The 15190-nt window shown below is 36.9% G+C and overlaps 1 protein-coding gene across 21 annotated transcripts in view; it reads left to right on the forward strand.

The window, feature by feature from the left end:
• The window catches only part of ASB3 (ankyrin repeat and SOCS box containing 3), a 107689-nt gene that overhangs the window by 62992 nt on the left and 29507 nt on the right, over window positions 1-15190 (forward strand). For all 21 annotated transcript variants that reach the window (XM_023618407.2, XM_070234766.1, XM_023618412.2 and 18 more), the window contains 4 exon segments: window positions 7894-8006; window positions 8585-8720; window positions 11654-11831; window positions 14142-14339. In XM_023618407.2, coding sequence (XP_023474175.1) covers window positions 7894-8006; window positions 8585-8720; window positions 11654-11831; window positions 14142-14339 — 625 coding nt within the window.

The following is a 15190-nucleotide window of genomic DNA, read 5'->3' on the forward strand; positions in this document are numbered from 1 at the left end:
AACAAAACAAAACCAAATAAAACTGTGTGGACCAAATAAAAGACATCTGGGGATAGAATCCAACTGATAAGCTGCCAGTTTGTGACCCTCAGTAGAATACATTTGTTTGTTGTTTACAGAGCACAAACCAATGGATAGACAAAGGCATACTTTTTCATCTCCTGAAAGATGACCTCAGAGCTCTGGTCTTTCCTAAACAGAGCAGCCCCCTTTGATCATAATGAGGAAGCAGGATTGTGTTAGGACGCAGTTGAACCATCTGTGCTGCAGTGTTGCTTCACTAATGCTGTGGTCTTCTGTATATGCTTCCACAGTCTAGGCTGTAATTCAGGATCTGAAATCTCATTATAGGGAAATGCTATGAACAGATTGAGTCATTACACAGGTGTTATATAGGACTTTCTATCTTACGTTACTGAAATGTAATTTTGAATTGTTTTTTGGGCTGAAATTCCGTTTAAATGCAAATATTAAAGTGAGCTTAAAGATTGTGGCCTTGAGTCACAACAGCAGAAGTATCATCTTGTGGTGAAAAATTTGTAGACTGGAATAAGCCAACACCAAAACACCACGACAAATTTTTGAAGTACCATATCCAGTTGAAAAAAATTATTAAAAGTGAGATAGACTACTAGAAATAAGCTGGAAAGGAGGTATCCATATTAACAGCATAGATATCACAAATGTATTTTTTCTATTTTTATTTATTGGATAAGCGATAATAAATTTTAAGAAGAAAATAATGGTCCCTTATCCTACACATTTTTTTTTTTCACCTTTTTTTTCTTTTGAGGAAGATAGCCCTGAGCTAACTACTGCCAATCCTCCTCTTTTTGCAGAGGAAGATTGGCCCTGAGCTAACATCCACGCCCATCCTCCTCTACTTTATATGTGGACGTCTACCACAGCATGGGGTTTACCACGTGGTGCCATGTCCACACCCAGGATCCGAACTGGCAAACCCTGGGCGGAACCTGCGAACTTAACTGCTGCGCTACCAGGCTGGCCCCTATCCTACACATTTTTGTCTTTCAGAATTCCCTGCAATTCTTTTTGTGTACACCTTTTTTATAGTTATGTATAAATTTACATGGACATTTTCTAATTTAAATAGGCACTTTACATTTTATATAATGCATCATAAATATTTCCAATTTAGATTTTTTACTGCTATAAGCATTTTTTTAGCATTTCAATACTATCTTAATAGTTGTAGTTTTAGATATTATCTAATAGTCTACTGAAGTTGTTATATCATAATGATGGACATTCAGGTTTTTTATATTTTATGATGCTTTCAATTTCCTCCCATCTTTGTCAACACTTGTTTTTGTTCATCTTTTTGATTATAGTTATTCCAGGGGAGGGTGAAGTGAGGTCTCATAGTTTTGATTTGCGTTTCCCTCATGACTAGTAATGTTGATCTTTTCATGTGTTTATAGGTTATTGTTTCAATTTTGATTATAGGAATAAAAGAACTCATGTTGATATCTCATTTAATTTGTAAGTTCTAAATAAATACTGCCTCTTGATTTTATTACTATTTTACCTTGAACCATATCCAAGTTTATCTTTCCTGTGTAATAGTAAAGATCTGATTGTTCACTTTGAGAATCCTACTTAGTCTTAATCTCAGGTCGCTTTTTTTTCCTTTGTTCATTTCTATTTTCTTAGTATTTGTAACGCTATGTTTATGTTTTCTTTAGGTGACCAGTCAGTATAAAGCCTCTACTGTTTTCTGTCCATCCATCTAGTATTATTGAGTGACTTGTGTATGTCAGGCACTTTAAGTGCTGAGGATATACAGTAGTGAGTGAATCTTGTAATCTGGTGAGGAATTTATAATGAACAAGTATACATGTGAATTATAATTGTGATCTGTTATAAGTGATACCAAGGAATAGGGCATTATGATATGATAGACAGTAATGAAGAGGAGGGACCTGCTTTAGGTGGGCTGGTCAGTGAAAACTACTCTCAGTTGTGGCATTTTGAAAGTATGATGAGAACCATTTGAGATAAGGCAAAAGAAGACGAGTGTGACTAGAACACAGTGAGTGTGGGGAGAGGCCCACAAGGTGAGGCTGAAGAGAGAGCTGTTCCCCTCAGAGTAGCTCCAGCCAAAAATTCATTTGTTCCCTTAAAAGAAAAAAATCATAACTTCTTGCGATGACCTACAAAATCTGACTCCTTTCTACCTCTCTGGCCTTATTTCCTCTTCCTGACTTTCGGCTTCAGCCACATTGGCCATCCTACTAAACATACCTAGCCCTTTCCCACTTCCCTGCCTTTACACTTCCTGTTTCCTCTGTTTGGAGGACTCTTCCTCCACTTCTTTGCATGGCTTACTGCTTCTTATCTTTCGTTTCCCTGTTCACATGTGTCTGTTTCAGAGAGACGACCTCTATCCTCTTGTCTAAAGTAGCACTCTCATACCCAGTCACTGCCTGTTACTCTAGCCTGTTAATTTCGTTCACGGTCTTTTTGTCAGAACCTATTTTATTTATCTGTGTTCTTCTTTATTATCTGTCTCTTCACTAGAATGAAAGTTCCATGAAGGCGAATACTTGGTAGGTCTTGTTCACTGCTATATCCCTTGTGTTTGGCATAGTCCCTGGCACTGTTGAATGATTGGATTAATTAATTTATTATTGCAGAGTCTTGAAGGACATGGTAAGATGATAGGTTTTATTTTAAGTGCAAATAGGAGCCCTGAAAAAAATTTTAAACTGCTATTGTAGCTATTAAGTTGATTTCAATGGCTTGTTGTTTATACCCCCTTTTATAATCCTCTGAATTCTTCCGTGGAGTTGTCAGGTATGTTTATATAGTCATCCTTAATTTAGATAGAATGTGAAGTCGTAAGAAGTGTAGTGACTTCTTCCAAAGCACTGTGGTTTGCTGGTTTTCTGGGATCTGTAAATCAATGTGGCTTTGTTTTTAAAATCAATTTTTGGAAAATTTCAGGCATTATTTCCTCAAATATATTTTTTCCTACCCAGTTCTTACTCTCTTCTCCTTTTTGGACTCCAATTACATGTATTTTGGACTGTTTGATGTTGTTCCACGCTGTCCCTGATGCACAATTCATTTTTCTTCAGTCTTTTTTTCTCTCTCTTCTTTAGATTGAATGATTTATATTGATGTCTTCAAGTTCGATGACTCTTCTGCCATCTCTAACCTTCTTTTAAGCCCATCCATTTCTTTTTTTCAGTTCTAGAATTTCTATTTGGTTCTTTTTTAATAGTTTCATTTCTCTGTTGAGATTCTCTGTGTATGCCTATTTGTACACCATAGATATTAAAAGTAAAATCTTTGAGCATATTTTTCTTAAATTTTTAAAGCATATTTGTAATAGCTGCTTTAGTTAATCTGTTAGACCCAACATCTGGACCATCTCGGGGTCAGTTTCTGCTGCTACTTTCTGACTTGTATGCTGGGCATTGTGGATAATATGTTGTAGAGACTTGAATTCTGTTATCTTTCTCTGAGAAGTGTTGATTTTTTTTCTTTTTTTCTGATAGGTGGGTCATTCACTGGCTTATCACCTTGAACTTGCTTAGGTTTGGTTTTATGTTTTGTTAGATAGATCTGTGGAGAGCTTAAGGTGTTTCCCAAGCCTCTCTAACTTGGCTGGACTCAACTCTCAATCTCTGCCTTCTTCCTCATCTTGTCAGGGCTTATTTTAGGCTTAGTCAGAGCAAATCTAGAGTAGATCTTACTCTCAGATGTGGTTCTTACTCCTAGGACTCTGCCTTTTGGGTGTCTCAGCTGGATGCCCAGGATGTTAACGAGGTATCATGTGGTTTCGCCAGTCTGACTGGACCAGAACTCCTAGGAGTTCCATTGCCCCTCAGCACTGTTTGACCTCTAGTTATCTCTATTCCATTCTTAATCCGTTAGCTGTTCTCTGGTAAGCTTCTTCTTGCCTTGTACATGTGTAGCCCAGACCTCACCTGGGGATTCTTGGAGAACTTGCACAGTAGAACCTCCCCTCTCATGGTAGAACCTCTCTGGGGACTTGCCATGCAGATTTCAACTGCTTAACCTCTAATCTCTGCCTCCTCAGCTCAGTGGACTGCTGCACTCTGCTTGGACTATTTCCTCTACCTTACCCACGCTCTGCTCAGACTTCAGCTCACTGCACCTAATCAAGAAATGTCCCAGGCAGAGAGCTTGGGTGGTCATGAGACTTACCTCATGAGTTTCCCTGCTCTCAGCAGTCACAGTCTTCTGCCTGTTGTTTAATGCCAGAAAAAGTTGCCTTATATATTTTCTTCATTCTTATGACAGTTTATGGCGGGATGGCTGGTTTAGTACCAGTTATCTTGTTATATCCAGAAGTATAATTCCAAAGCCTATTCACTTTGGAGAGGGAATATATTCTTGAAAAGAGAAAATCTTATTTCATTTTAGATGTTTATTTTTCCTTCCTCCAGTCAACAATTGATTATTGTCTGTCTTCTCCCTGCAGTTGGCACTGGGCATACAAAAGGAACAAGACTCAGTTTCTTTCCTCAAGGAGCATACTTTCTTAATGATAAGAAGGCCAATAAATAGGAAGTTCGTCTTTTTATTTTTATTTTTTTTGAGGAAGATTAGCCCTGAGCTCACATCTGCCGCCAATCCTCCTCTTTTTGCTGAGGAGGACAGGCTCTGAGCTGACATCCATGCCCATCTTCCTCTACTTTATATGTGGGATGCCTGCCACAGCATGGCTTGACAAGAGGTGCCTAGATCTGCACCTGGGATCTGACCCGGCGAACCCCGGGCTGCCGAAGTGGAACTTGTGAACTCAACTACTGTGCTACTGGGCTGGCCCCTCAAGTCTTTTTTTTTGGAATAAACTTTTTTCTTTTTTTTTGAGGAAGATTAGCCCTGAGGTAACTGCTGCCAATCCTCCTCTTTTCTCTAAGGAAAACTGGCCCTGAGCTAACATCCATGCCCATGTTCCTCTACTTTATATGTGGGACGCCTACCACAGCATGGCGTGCCAAGTGGTGCCATGTCCGCACCCGGAATCCAAACCGGCCAACCCCGGGCCGCCGAAGTGGAACGTGTGCACTTAACCGCTGCGCCCCTGGGCCAGCCCCTGGAATAAACTTTAATTGAAGCATAAAATACATGGTTATGGTATGGTCCCTCTGCCCCGATTTAGCAACTTGTTAAATAAGGAGAGAAAGTTGATCCACCTCTTCCAAAGGAGAGGCGTTGGTAGTAGTAGATGTAACCTATAAATACACTTTTCTAGATCACTATTTTTCTTTTTTTTAAAGATTTTATTTTTTCCTTTTTCTCCCCAAGCCCCCCGGTACATAGTTGTGGGTCCTTCTAGTTGTGGCATGTGGGACACTGCGTCAGTGTGGTTTGATGAGCCGTGCCATGTCCGCGCCCAGGATTCGAACCAACGAAACACTGGGCCGCCTGCAGCGGAGCGCGCGAACTTAACCACTCGGCCATGGGGCTAGCCCCTAGATCACTATTTCTTAATTATTAGCCAGTAAATTTGCTTATCGTGAAATAATTAGTAAGAGGTATAAAAAAGCTATTTATCTGCTGATGTGTTGGTTTCACTCTTTTTGTCCTTGGCATGTGTTTTCACTAGAGATGCAGAAATCAGATATCTTAATGTATTTATGATATTAAAAGTGAAAACAGTTTTTCTCTGACTTCTATAGTGTATTTAATAGTCAAAACAAGTGTTTTCGACTTTCTTTTTTTAGAAGGTCAGCTTAAAACTTGAAAACAAACTTATCTTCACTCTGCTTCATATATCACTGTTGACAACCTGATAATCTTCAACTCAGGGTCTGGCTATAGAATGATTTTTGCCAATAATCACTGATAATGATATATGAATTGGATATAAAACAGATTTTCTTCCTTTTCTGTCATAACCTCCACCCAAAATTAGATTGATTTTAGATTGATTATAGAAAAATGACTTAGCTTGAAAATCTGTTGTTTTTTCTATAGTAAAATGCCCTTGAATGTTAACTTGGAAATAAAGATGAGTTATGTTAAACTTCTCCTACAGTGATACTACGTCAACATGGTGGTTAAATTTCTGAAACCTCCCGGGATAAGAGAGTTGTTGATTATAGAACTTCTGACAATCTTATGGGGGAAATAAGCCTTGGTGTAAATTCAATATACCAAATTAATCGGCTGTCAACAACATGTTAGTCATCTTTGATAATAATGAATACATTTGTCATTTCTTGTTTTATACTTTTAAGGATTTTATCTTCCACATTGTTTCATTTTTATTAGTGTTTTTCTAATATGGCCCTTCATCCAGATGTCTAGTGCTTTTCTAATTTTTTTTTTTTAAAGATATATTTTTTTTTATAGATTTTTTTATTTTTTTCCTTTTTCTCCCCAAAGCCCCCTGGTACATAGTTGTATATTCTTTGTTGTGGGTCCTTCTAGTTGTGGCATGTGGGACGCTGCCTCAGCGTGGTTTGATGAGCAGTGCCATGTCCGCGCCCAGGATTCGAACCAATGAAACACTGGGCCGCCTGCAGCGGAGCGCGCGAACTTAACCACTCGGCCACGGGGCCAGCCCCTGCTTTTCTAATTTTTGACTGAGTGTTGTTGATTCTCACTTCCTGCCTCCTACTATAGCAGAAGAGATAGGATAATTGTATGCTTGAAATGAAATGAAAAATCTTGTTTTTCAAACCTCCTTTCCCATTACCAAGCACGTGCAATCAGACCTTCTTATACATACCTCTCTTCTTTCTCTTCTTGTAGATACTGGTATTTCCACAAACTTAGAATTCTAGGAAGACGTTGGAATAGCCTACACCTGCAGCATTCACAGTATACCTTGTCTGCTAATGGTGTGCGTGTGTGTACTTATTTTATTAAGTATTATGTAGGTCTATTCTGGCATTCTGATTTTTTTCATTAACTCCTCCAAAATTACTGCCACGTTCATAGTAAAGTTTTGTGGTAGGTGGCATTCTAGAAAGTTTAGCCTGACTTGTTTGTTCTATCAACTTAATAACATTATACCTATGTTTATCCTCACTAGCTAGGATTTATAAACTTTTATATGTACATGATATTAGACTATACATATCTTGTGGTAATGTTAAATTAGATATGTAAAAGAAAGAATGATTTGGTGAAATTAGTAAAAGGGACATGATTTTTAGGTATCTATAGGCATGCAAACTATTCTTTCAAATGATCTATGTCAGCAGCAACTTAGGAGTCATTAATTTCAGTTACTATAGTTAAGTAATATGCGTTACTTTAACAACACTCTTTAGTTTATTTGGAGTCCTCTTTTAGTTCAAATAAGCAAACTTTTACTGTATTTTCATTGGTTGATATAAGAACGTCATTTTAACAATGATTGTTTATGGATTATATTATGCTTAAAAAATATGCAAGGCACAGACTTTCAGTATTGCTCTTTCAACTTGCTTGTCAGTGACTATTGTCATTTGTGATCAGATGGTAATGATAGCAAACCTTTCAATTCTTCTAAGACTGTTTTTCCAGACTGGTGCTGTTTCTTCTGTCTTGTTCATCCCATCCCCTTCCCAATTGTATTTTTTATAAAATAGAAACACATCGTCTCTATTATCAGAGAGAACATGTTTGCCTCTTGGCTTCCAATTCCTCTGTATCTTTTAAAATATGATTGAAAATAATTTTGTCTGTACACAGAAAGGATATATATGTTAATGGGTTTGGGCTACGACAATTGTAATAAATGTTTTGGCATTGCATAAGGAGTGTGTGTTTTGATTTGTTGATAGGAATGATCACAGCGTTGTGAGTTACAAGGTGAATAAGTGATGAGAACATCACCAAAGTGTCTAGTCCTACAAACATGCCTTTTTACTGACAATAATTTTTTTGACTGCTGTATTGCAGCTGTTGAAAATGGACAGGTAGATGTGGTAAGGCTGTTGCTTCGACACGGAGCAAATGTTAATGGATCCCATTCTATGTGTGGATGGAACGCCTTGCACCAGGCTACTTTTCAGGTAACCTCTGAATTTATTATTTCATTTCCATGTAAATTGTGCATTTTACCCTTTTAAAATGACAGTTCTATACAGTTTTTGCTTCCTACTTGCCTGTGATTTATGATGGTTAGTGCAGTACAGAAAAGGCAGTCTAAATGCTAATGATCATTTTGAATAAGCCAACTGCTGTAGTAGTTCCAGCAGCTTTGGGCTGCAGGGATTATCTAAGGTTTTTCAATGTTGATAGCATAGTTAAAAGACAGTCAGAATATTTGGGATATAAATTGATAACAAGCAGTGGCTTATTTTAGTTATAGTAGTGTATTTAGAAACTGTGATAACACCTTAGTGCTTGGGCTAGCAAGCTAATTTTCAGGATTTTATAAGGATTCTAATTCCAAGAGATCTATTTTTGTTTAGTGGGCTAGCTAAAGGTATAGAATAATCTGATTAACACTTCCTTCCCATCCACCAGTTGACTTTTCTAAAAAAATTTTCCTTTAGTGAGGGTAAAACACACACACACAACAATAAGAAAAGAGATACCTTCTATTTTCTTTGTTTTCTCTTATTTAAAATATGAATCTGTGCTTTAGGAAAATGCTGAGATCATAAAATTGCTTCTTAAAAAAGGAGCAAACAAGGAATGCCAGGATGACTTTGGAATCACACCTTTATTTGTGGCTGCTCAGTATGGCAAGATAGAAAGCTTGAGCATACTTATTTCATCGGGTAAGATTAATCCATTAGCCTTTGCACTGTTAAGATCATGAGTTTTAACTTTGTATCTTCCTGGGAAGAATAATTCTTGACCAGATATAAATCAGGTTGTGAAGTTTATGGTTTTATCTTAGTGGTAAATAAGAGTACATACAAGTTGATTTGTAGGCCTGGTTACTAAGTGTCTATTACTAACATGTACAGCTTGTTATATGCAATATAACAATGCAGTGCACAGCTACTAATTTATCTGGGTAGGAACATAATGATCTATCACTGAAACAGGTTTATTGGCAAGTTGAATGATGGGGCTATCCTTTTTTATAGGGACCTGAACAGTTCCAACTTTCTGGGGTATAAGACCAGTTTAGGCTTAATTAATTTATTAGATAGCTCTTTTGTATATTAACCCTTTGAGTTGGGTGTTTTGGTCAATTGTGTGATGTTTAAATGGGTTTATTTCAAAGCTTGTTTACACTTTAATAGCAATATAATCCTGGTAAAGGTTTCTCTGTGGCAACTACTGCACATTCAGCATTGCCAGAGAAGATGGTGTAGAGGTGGCATTCTTATTCTGTATGTCATTTCTATGACCAGAAATGTTTGTTACGTAAGGGCTTTTAAATTCCTCCAAACACTGTGTGTGCTCATAATGCTAACTTGATGAGGCAGGGATAGTCAAGAGCAGAAGGGAAATATACCAGATTTGCCACCAGGCAAATTTTTTTTTTTTTTTTAAATACCTAGGCTTTTTAGATACCTTCTGTAATACCTAAGCTTTTAATAAATTACCTCCAAATATACAAAAAAAGCCTTTATTTAGACATCATGGCATGCATTTTCTTATTTCTGTTTTCTCCTTACAAACCTTTAAATACTCAAGTTGAAGTGGGAAGCAAAAGAAACATTCATTAAGTGCCAAATTAAGATATCTGTTACAAATATTGCATCCATAAATCACAGAGTTCAGAGGAATCTCCAAAATCATTTATTGAAGCATGTTTTTTTTTTTTTTTATTAAGAATCCTAGGCCCTGAATGTTTAAATGCCTTGCCAAAGATCTAGAAAGTATTTCCTGGCAGAATCTGGGCTTGGACTCAGGCCTTCTGACTTCTCATCTGCTTTCTTCTATGTTGTACCTTCCTGAGGACTGTCTTAATTCATTTTATGGCTGCCAGTCCCATAAGTTCCAATTATGAGTGTGTAACGAATATTTAGAATAAAATGGGTTAAATTGCACCTCAATGTGCTGAGCCTATCTCCTGGAACACTAAGTACCCGTTTTGTTTTGCTTTGTTCTTTTTTTTTTCCTTCTCTCCTCTCTGAATAGTTGTGAAAAGCAAGTTGAAAAGGTATGTAGGTATGTCTGTAATGTAGCTGTATATGTTTCTGGCTCCTTAAAATGACTTTCATTTCAGTGAATTATCTGTCATTTTTCTGACTTTATACCTGTAATCTTTCTCTTTTTTTGGTATGAATACAGTTTTTATTGAGCATCTAATTTGTGTCCCACTGTTCTAGGCACTGGAGATAACACAGTCCCAATTTACATGGGCACATACCTAGATAAGTGGGTATTTACAATCAAGCTTGTGAAATTTTTTTTCCGTATATATTTCTCTTTTTTGCTTGTACATTGTAATATATTTTGAATTCTGTGTAGATTACATCATGTTCACCACCCAAAGACTAATTACAATCCATCACTACACATGTGTGCCTAATCACACCTTTTGCCCTCCTTCCCCCCCCCCCCCCCCCGTCTACCTGTAATTTTACAGGGACTAGTTCCTTATTCTTTCTGATACATTGAAATTATCAATCAAAATGAAACATTGCTTAAAAAAGAAAGTTAAATAGGTTTATTTCTTGACTTAGTCTTTTTTTCAGTAATAGTGTTCACTTCTTTCTGAGGCTGACAGTAGGTGAAGCATCCACCTTGTATAAGTCAAGAAGATTCTGCTTTTCTAGACAGGTTGAATGTCCAGTTGGAATTTCTGAAGGTTCCATAAACTCTAACTTACCATTTGTGTTTTGCATAGTTTTTGCCCATATCAGGGCTTTGTTTTATTCAAGGTACACTTATGGAACATGCTTTTAAATAAAACATAGTCTTTTTACCCTTGATGATGATGATTTTTCTGCTGAGATATATTCCAGAAATTTAAAAATTCTCACAGTCATATACTAACACCATACTTAGCATATTTAACACATTGTCAATGAGAAAAGATTGGGGAAAGTCTGCTGTTTTCAAAACCTTCACCAAAATTGAGTTCACTTTCAATTTTTCACATCTTTCTACACTGGCATCTAAATAATTGATTAGATTTATGCTTTAAAAAATTATCTCAGAAACCCATTTAAATAGATCTTTTTCCTTTTATTCTAGGCTCTATTTATCATGCAATGGTCTTGAAGAAAAGGGATGTAATAAAGAGTATAGTCAATATTAGTTTTAAGGCATAGCCCCCATGTATTTACTGGAAATTTTTCTCATGAATCGATCAGTGACCTCTATAAAGTCTCATAATTGAGGTTTTCCTCATCTTTTTCTGTACTTAGCAGAATTGTTACTCATATTCGGTGGCATGCATTTTCCCTTTTCAAACATTTACTTACTGGATCCACAGAGTGCTTTTTAGAGGGGGGATTGGAATGAAATGAATCCTTCATTGAATAAGATTTTTGTTTTAGCTTAAAAATGAATTCTGAAATATTAATTACTTGTTTTCTTGCTAATGTAAGAGCAAAAACAATTTAAATGATTATGAACAAGTTGGGAAAATCAGTGTTTATACAACAATATCCGCTGGGGGAGGGGGGAAGCTATTGTTCTGTGAATCCCTTTTAAGGCAGCTGCTTTGAAATTTATGTTAATTATCATGGCTTTTCCTTTTTTGCATAAATGAGAATTATGTGTTAAATGTTTTATTTTGTATTAGGTGCAAATGTCAATTGTCAAGCTTTGGATAAAGCAACTCCTTTGTTCATTGCTGCTCAGGAGGGCCACGTGGAATGTGTGGAGCTTTTGCTGTCCAGTGGGGCAGATCCTGATCTTTACTGTAATGAGGACAATTGGCAGTTACCTATTCATGCAGCTGCACAGATGGGCCATGCAAAGTAAGTGTTAAAAATGGAAAATACAAATGGTCTCATGATTAAAAGGTAATAAGGAAGAAATCTTCTGGGCCAGACCTTTTACCTCCAGGCAAAATCCTTGCTATTTCCTTCTCTACCAGTCTGCTGGGTGACTAGATCTACTCATATCTGTCCTCCGTGTCATCTCCAGGCCCTCTTAGTCTTGCACTTTTCTAGTGTGAGGTAGAGTGGCTAGAGTCCACATAACCCCAGGGACTTTCTCAGGGTGTTAAGTCTTCCCTCTGATTTCTCAAACTATAGCCTTGCTCTCCCAGTCCTCTCCAGTTTTAGCCCAGGCCTCTTCAGGTAGTGATCTGAAGGCCTTATTCAACTTCTTTACGTTACCTCCCTGACCCCCAAAACTTCTGAGTTTGTGACACCCCCCCTTGGAGTCGAGTCTTTCTTTTGTCTGGGTTGGTAGTTCTCCCCATCGTGAATTCTTTGACTGGATTTCTTTATCTAATCTCAAGTCCAATCTGGTACTTTTCTCTGCTTCTATTACTCTTCTTCGTTTTTTTTTTTTTGAGGAAGATTAGCCTTGAGCTAACTGCTGCCAATCCTCCTCTTTTTGCTGAGGAAGACTGGCCCTGAACTAACATCCATGCCCATCTTCCTCTACTTTATATGTGGGACACCTACCACAGCATGGCATGTCAAGCGGTGCCATGTGCGCACCCGGGATCTGAACCAGCGAACCCTGGGCTGCCAAAGTGGAACGTGCGAACTTAACTGCTGCACCACAGGGCCAGCCCTGCCCCTATTACTCTTCTTCCTTAGCCAAAATTTCCCATGAAACTTTGGTATTTCTTGGAGAGAGAGAAAGGCTTAAAGAAAGTTGGAATTCCCTGAAGTTGGGGGTTCCAGGAGTCTTAGAAGCTTGGTTATACCTATGAGAATATGACAGTCTATCGTAACATGAGTTGGCACTGAACAGTTTTTTAAAATATGTTTAAAGTCTTTAGAGTCATAATTCTGCAATAATAATTTTAAAACTATTGTTAATATTATTTAATTTAAAAAGTAGTAGTGAAATGATCGTTACTTTAGTGTGTTTCCATAGTAGGAAAACAAATTCTGTAATTTGGTTATTATGCCACTAGGTGGCATGGTATTTTACTATTTCCTTAAAGATATTCATAAGCGTATTTGTGCCTTGTCGAAGAGTATAATTTTTCCAACCCATTTAAAAAAATTAAACACATTTATTAACTTTAAGAGATGTTAAACAGATCCTTTATTTTAACAAAATACATGGGTTTTAAAATTTGGTATTTTCTTAATTGTTGATTATTTATTTAAACATAAATCTTAGGTACACTTGTACTCTGTGCGTGACATTGATACCAAAACCCTCTTGGGAATTTGTTCTCAATTTTGAGGATTCTGTTTGTTGCTAACGCTTTCCTCCATAGACTACTTCTACGGTAACCCCTCTGTGAATGGAAGATCTCCTTCAGGGTTATCATCTCAGGCCTGCCTTACATGAGGAAAAGTAGCAAAGAGAAAGAACGTTATGATGATATGTTGGAGTAGCCCTGCCTTCCTTTTCCTAGAAAGAGGGGCGCTCCTGGCTCACATTAGCCCTACAATTGTATTTTAAATTTTAGAATAGTAGACTAGTCTTTTCTCTCTGGCTGAAGGTAAGTTTACAAGTAATCTAAGAACTTATGTTTTAGTAATTTTCTTTAGAACTTTCTCTGCTTAACCAACTTCTTTATAAATCTGCCTTGGTGTTTGAAGAGCTCATATTATTTTCAGAGAATAGAATATGTTAGCAGAAACTCTGATTTCTTCCTGATGAAAATACTATTCATGTCACTTACCATCTTTAAAAATTCTTATTAATGAGAAAGATAAAACTTTAATTTTTACTTTAAGAAGGAAAGTAATTTTTCTTGATACAAGTTTATATTTGGTATAATGAAGTTTTAAAGTATTAGATCCTAAAATATCTAACATAAAATTTGAATTTGGGGAATAAGGTGAAGGTGGTAAGGTAAATAATTAGTGAAAAAATAAAAAAGGACAACTGTTATCTATTTATTTATAGGAACATTATTTAATTCTGTTTCAGATATGTATAAGGACGTTTGTATTAAGCAACACTAATAAGTGTAAGATTTGGGAGTAGAGAGCCTGCAATAATTTAATGTAGTTAGGAGGTTCACTGAGGACAGATGGACTTCTTTATATCAGTGAATAGGTGTCTGTTAATATATGTGCTGGAGAAATGCTGCCTACATTCATGTCCGTATAAAAACATTAATTGCTCCTGAATTTGTGTACTTGCAGAATCTTGGACTTGTTAATACCACTTACTAACCGAGTCTGTGACACTGGGCCAGACAAAGTGAGCCCTGTTTACTCAGCAGTGTTTGGAGGCCATGAAGCGTGCCTAGAAATGTTACTCCGGTGTGGCTACAGCCCAGATGCCCAGATGTGCCTCGTCTTTGGATTCAGTTCTCCCATGTGTATGGCTTTCCAAAAGGAGTATGTATATTTGCTATATTTTTATTCTTTTTTTGCTTTATGGAGATGTATTTACAAGTGACTTTCTTTTATGATGAAACTTTGTATCTCTTAGTGCTAAATTGCTAACTTAGAAACAAAACACAGGGGCTGGCCCAGTGGCGCAGCAGTTAAGTTCACATGTTTCATTTTGGCAGCCTCATGTTCACTGGTTCCGATCCTGGGCATGGACCTATACACTGCTTGTCAAGCCATGCTGTGGCAGGCATTGCACATATAAAATAGAGGAAGATGGGCATGGATCTTAGCTCAGGGCCTATCTCCCTCAGCAAAAAAGAGGAGGATTGGCGGCAGAAGTTAGCTCAGGGCTAATCTTCCTCAAAAAAAAAACACAGACAAACAGAAAAAACCCTCTCTGATGGGCCTTGATCAGTCAATGTACAGTAGAAATGAAGTGATAATGTCAGATTTTTTTCCTTTCCTTTTTGGATCTGGATTATATTTTTAAAGTAGCAATTTTAGGGAATATTTTCAGTATATTAAAGTAAATTCAGGAATTCTCTGATATCCTTGGTCTTCAAAACAGTTCAAGAATTAAAACACACTTTCAGTTATATGATAAATAAGGTCTGAGAATCTAATGTATATCATCCTGACTATCGTTGATAACAGTTTTGTATAATTAAAATTTGCTAAGAGAGTAGAACTTAAATTCTCTCACTGACAAAAGAATCTAAATATGTGAAGTGATAGATGTGTTTAATTTGATGAGGGAAATCCTTTCACAATGTATACTTATATCGACTCATTTTGTACACTGTAAGTATCTTACAATCTTATTTGTCAATTATACCTCAGTAAAGCTGGGGCAA

Source organism: Equus caballus, chromosome 15 (genome assembly GCF_041296265.1).
Source record: "Equus caballus isolate H_3958 breed thoroughbred chromosome 15, TB-T2T, whole genome shotgun sequence".
In the NCBI taxonomy this organism is placed as follows: Eukaryota; Metazoa; Chordata; class Mammalia; order Perissodactyla; family Equidae; genus Equus; species Equus caballus.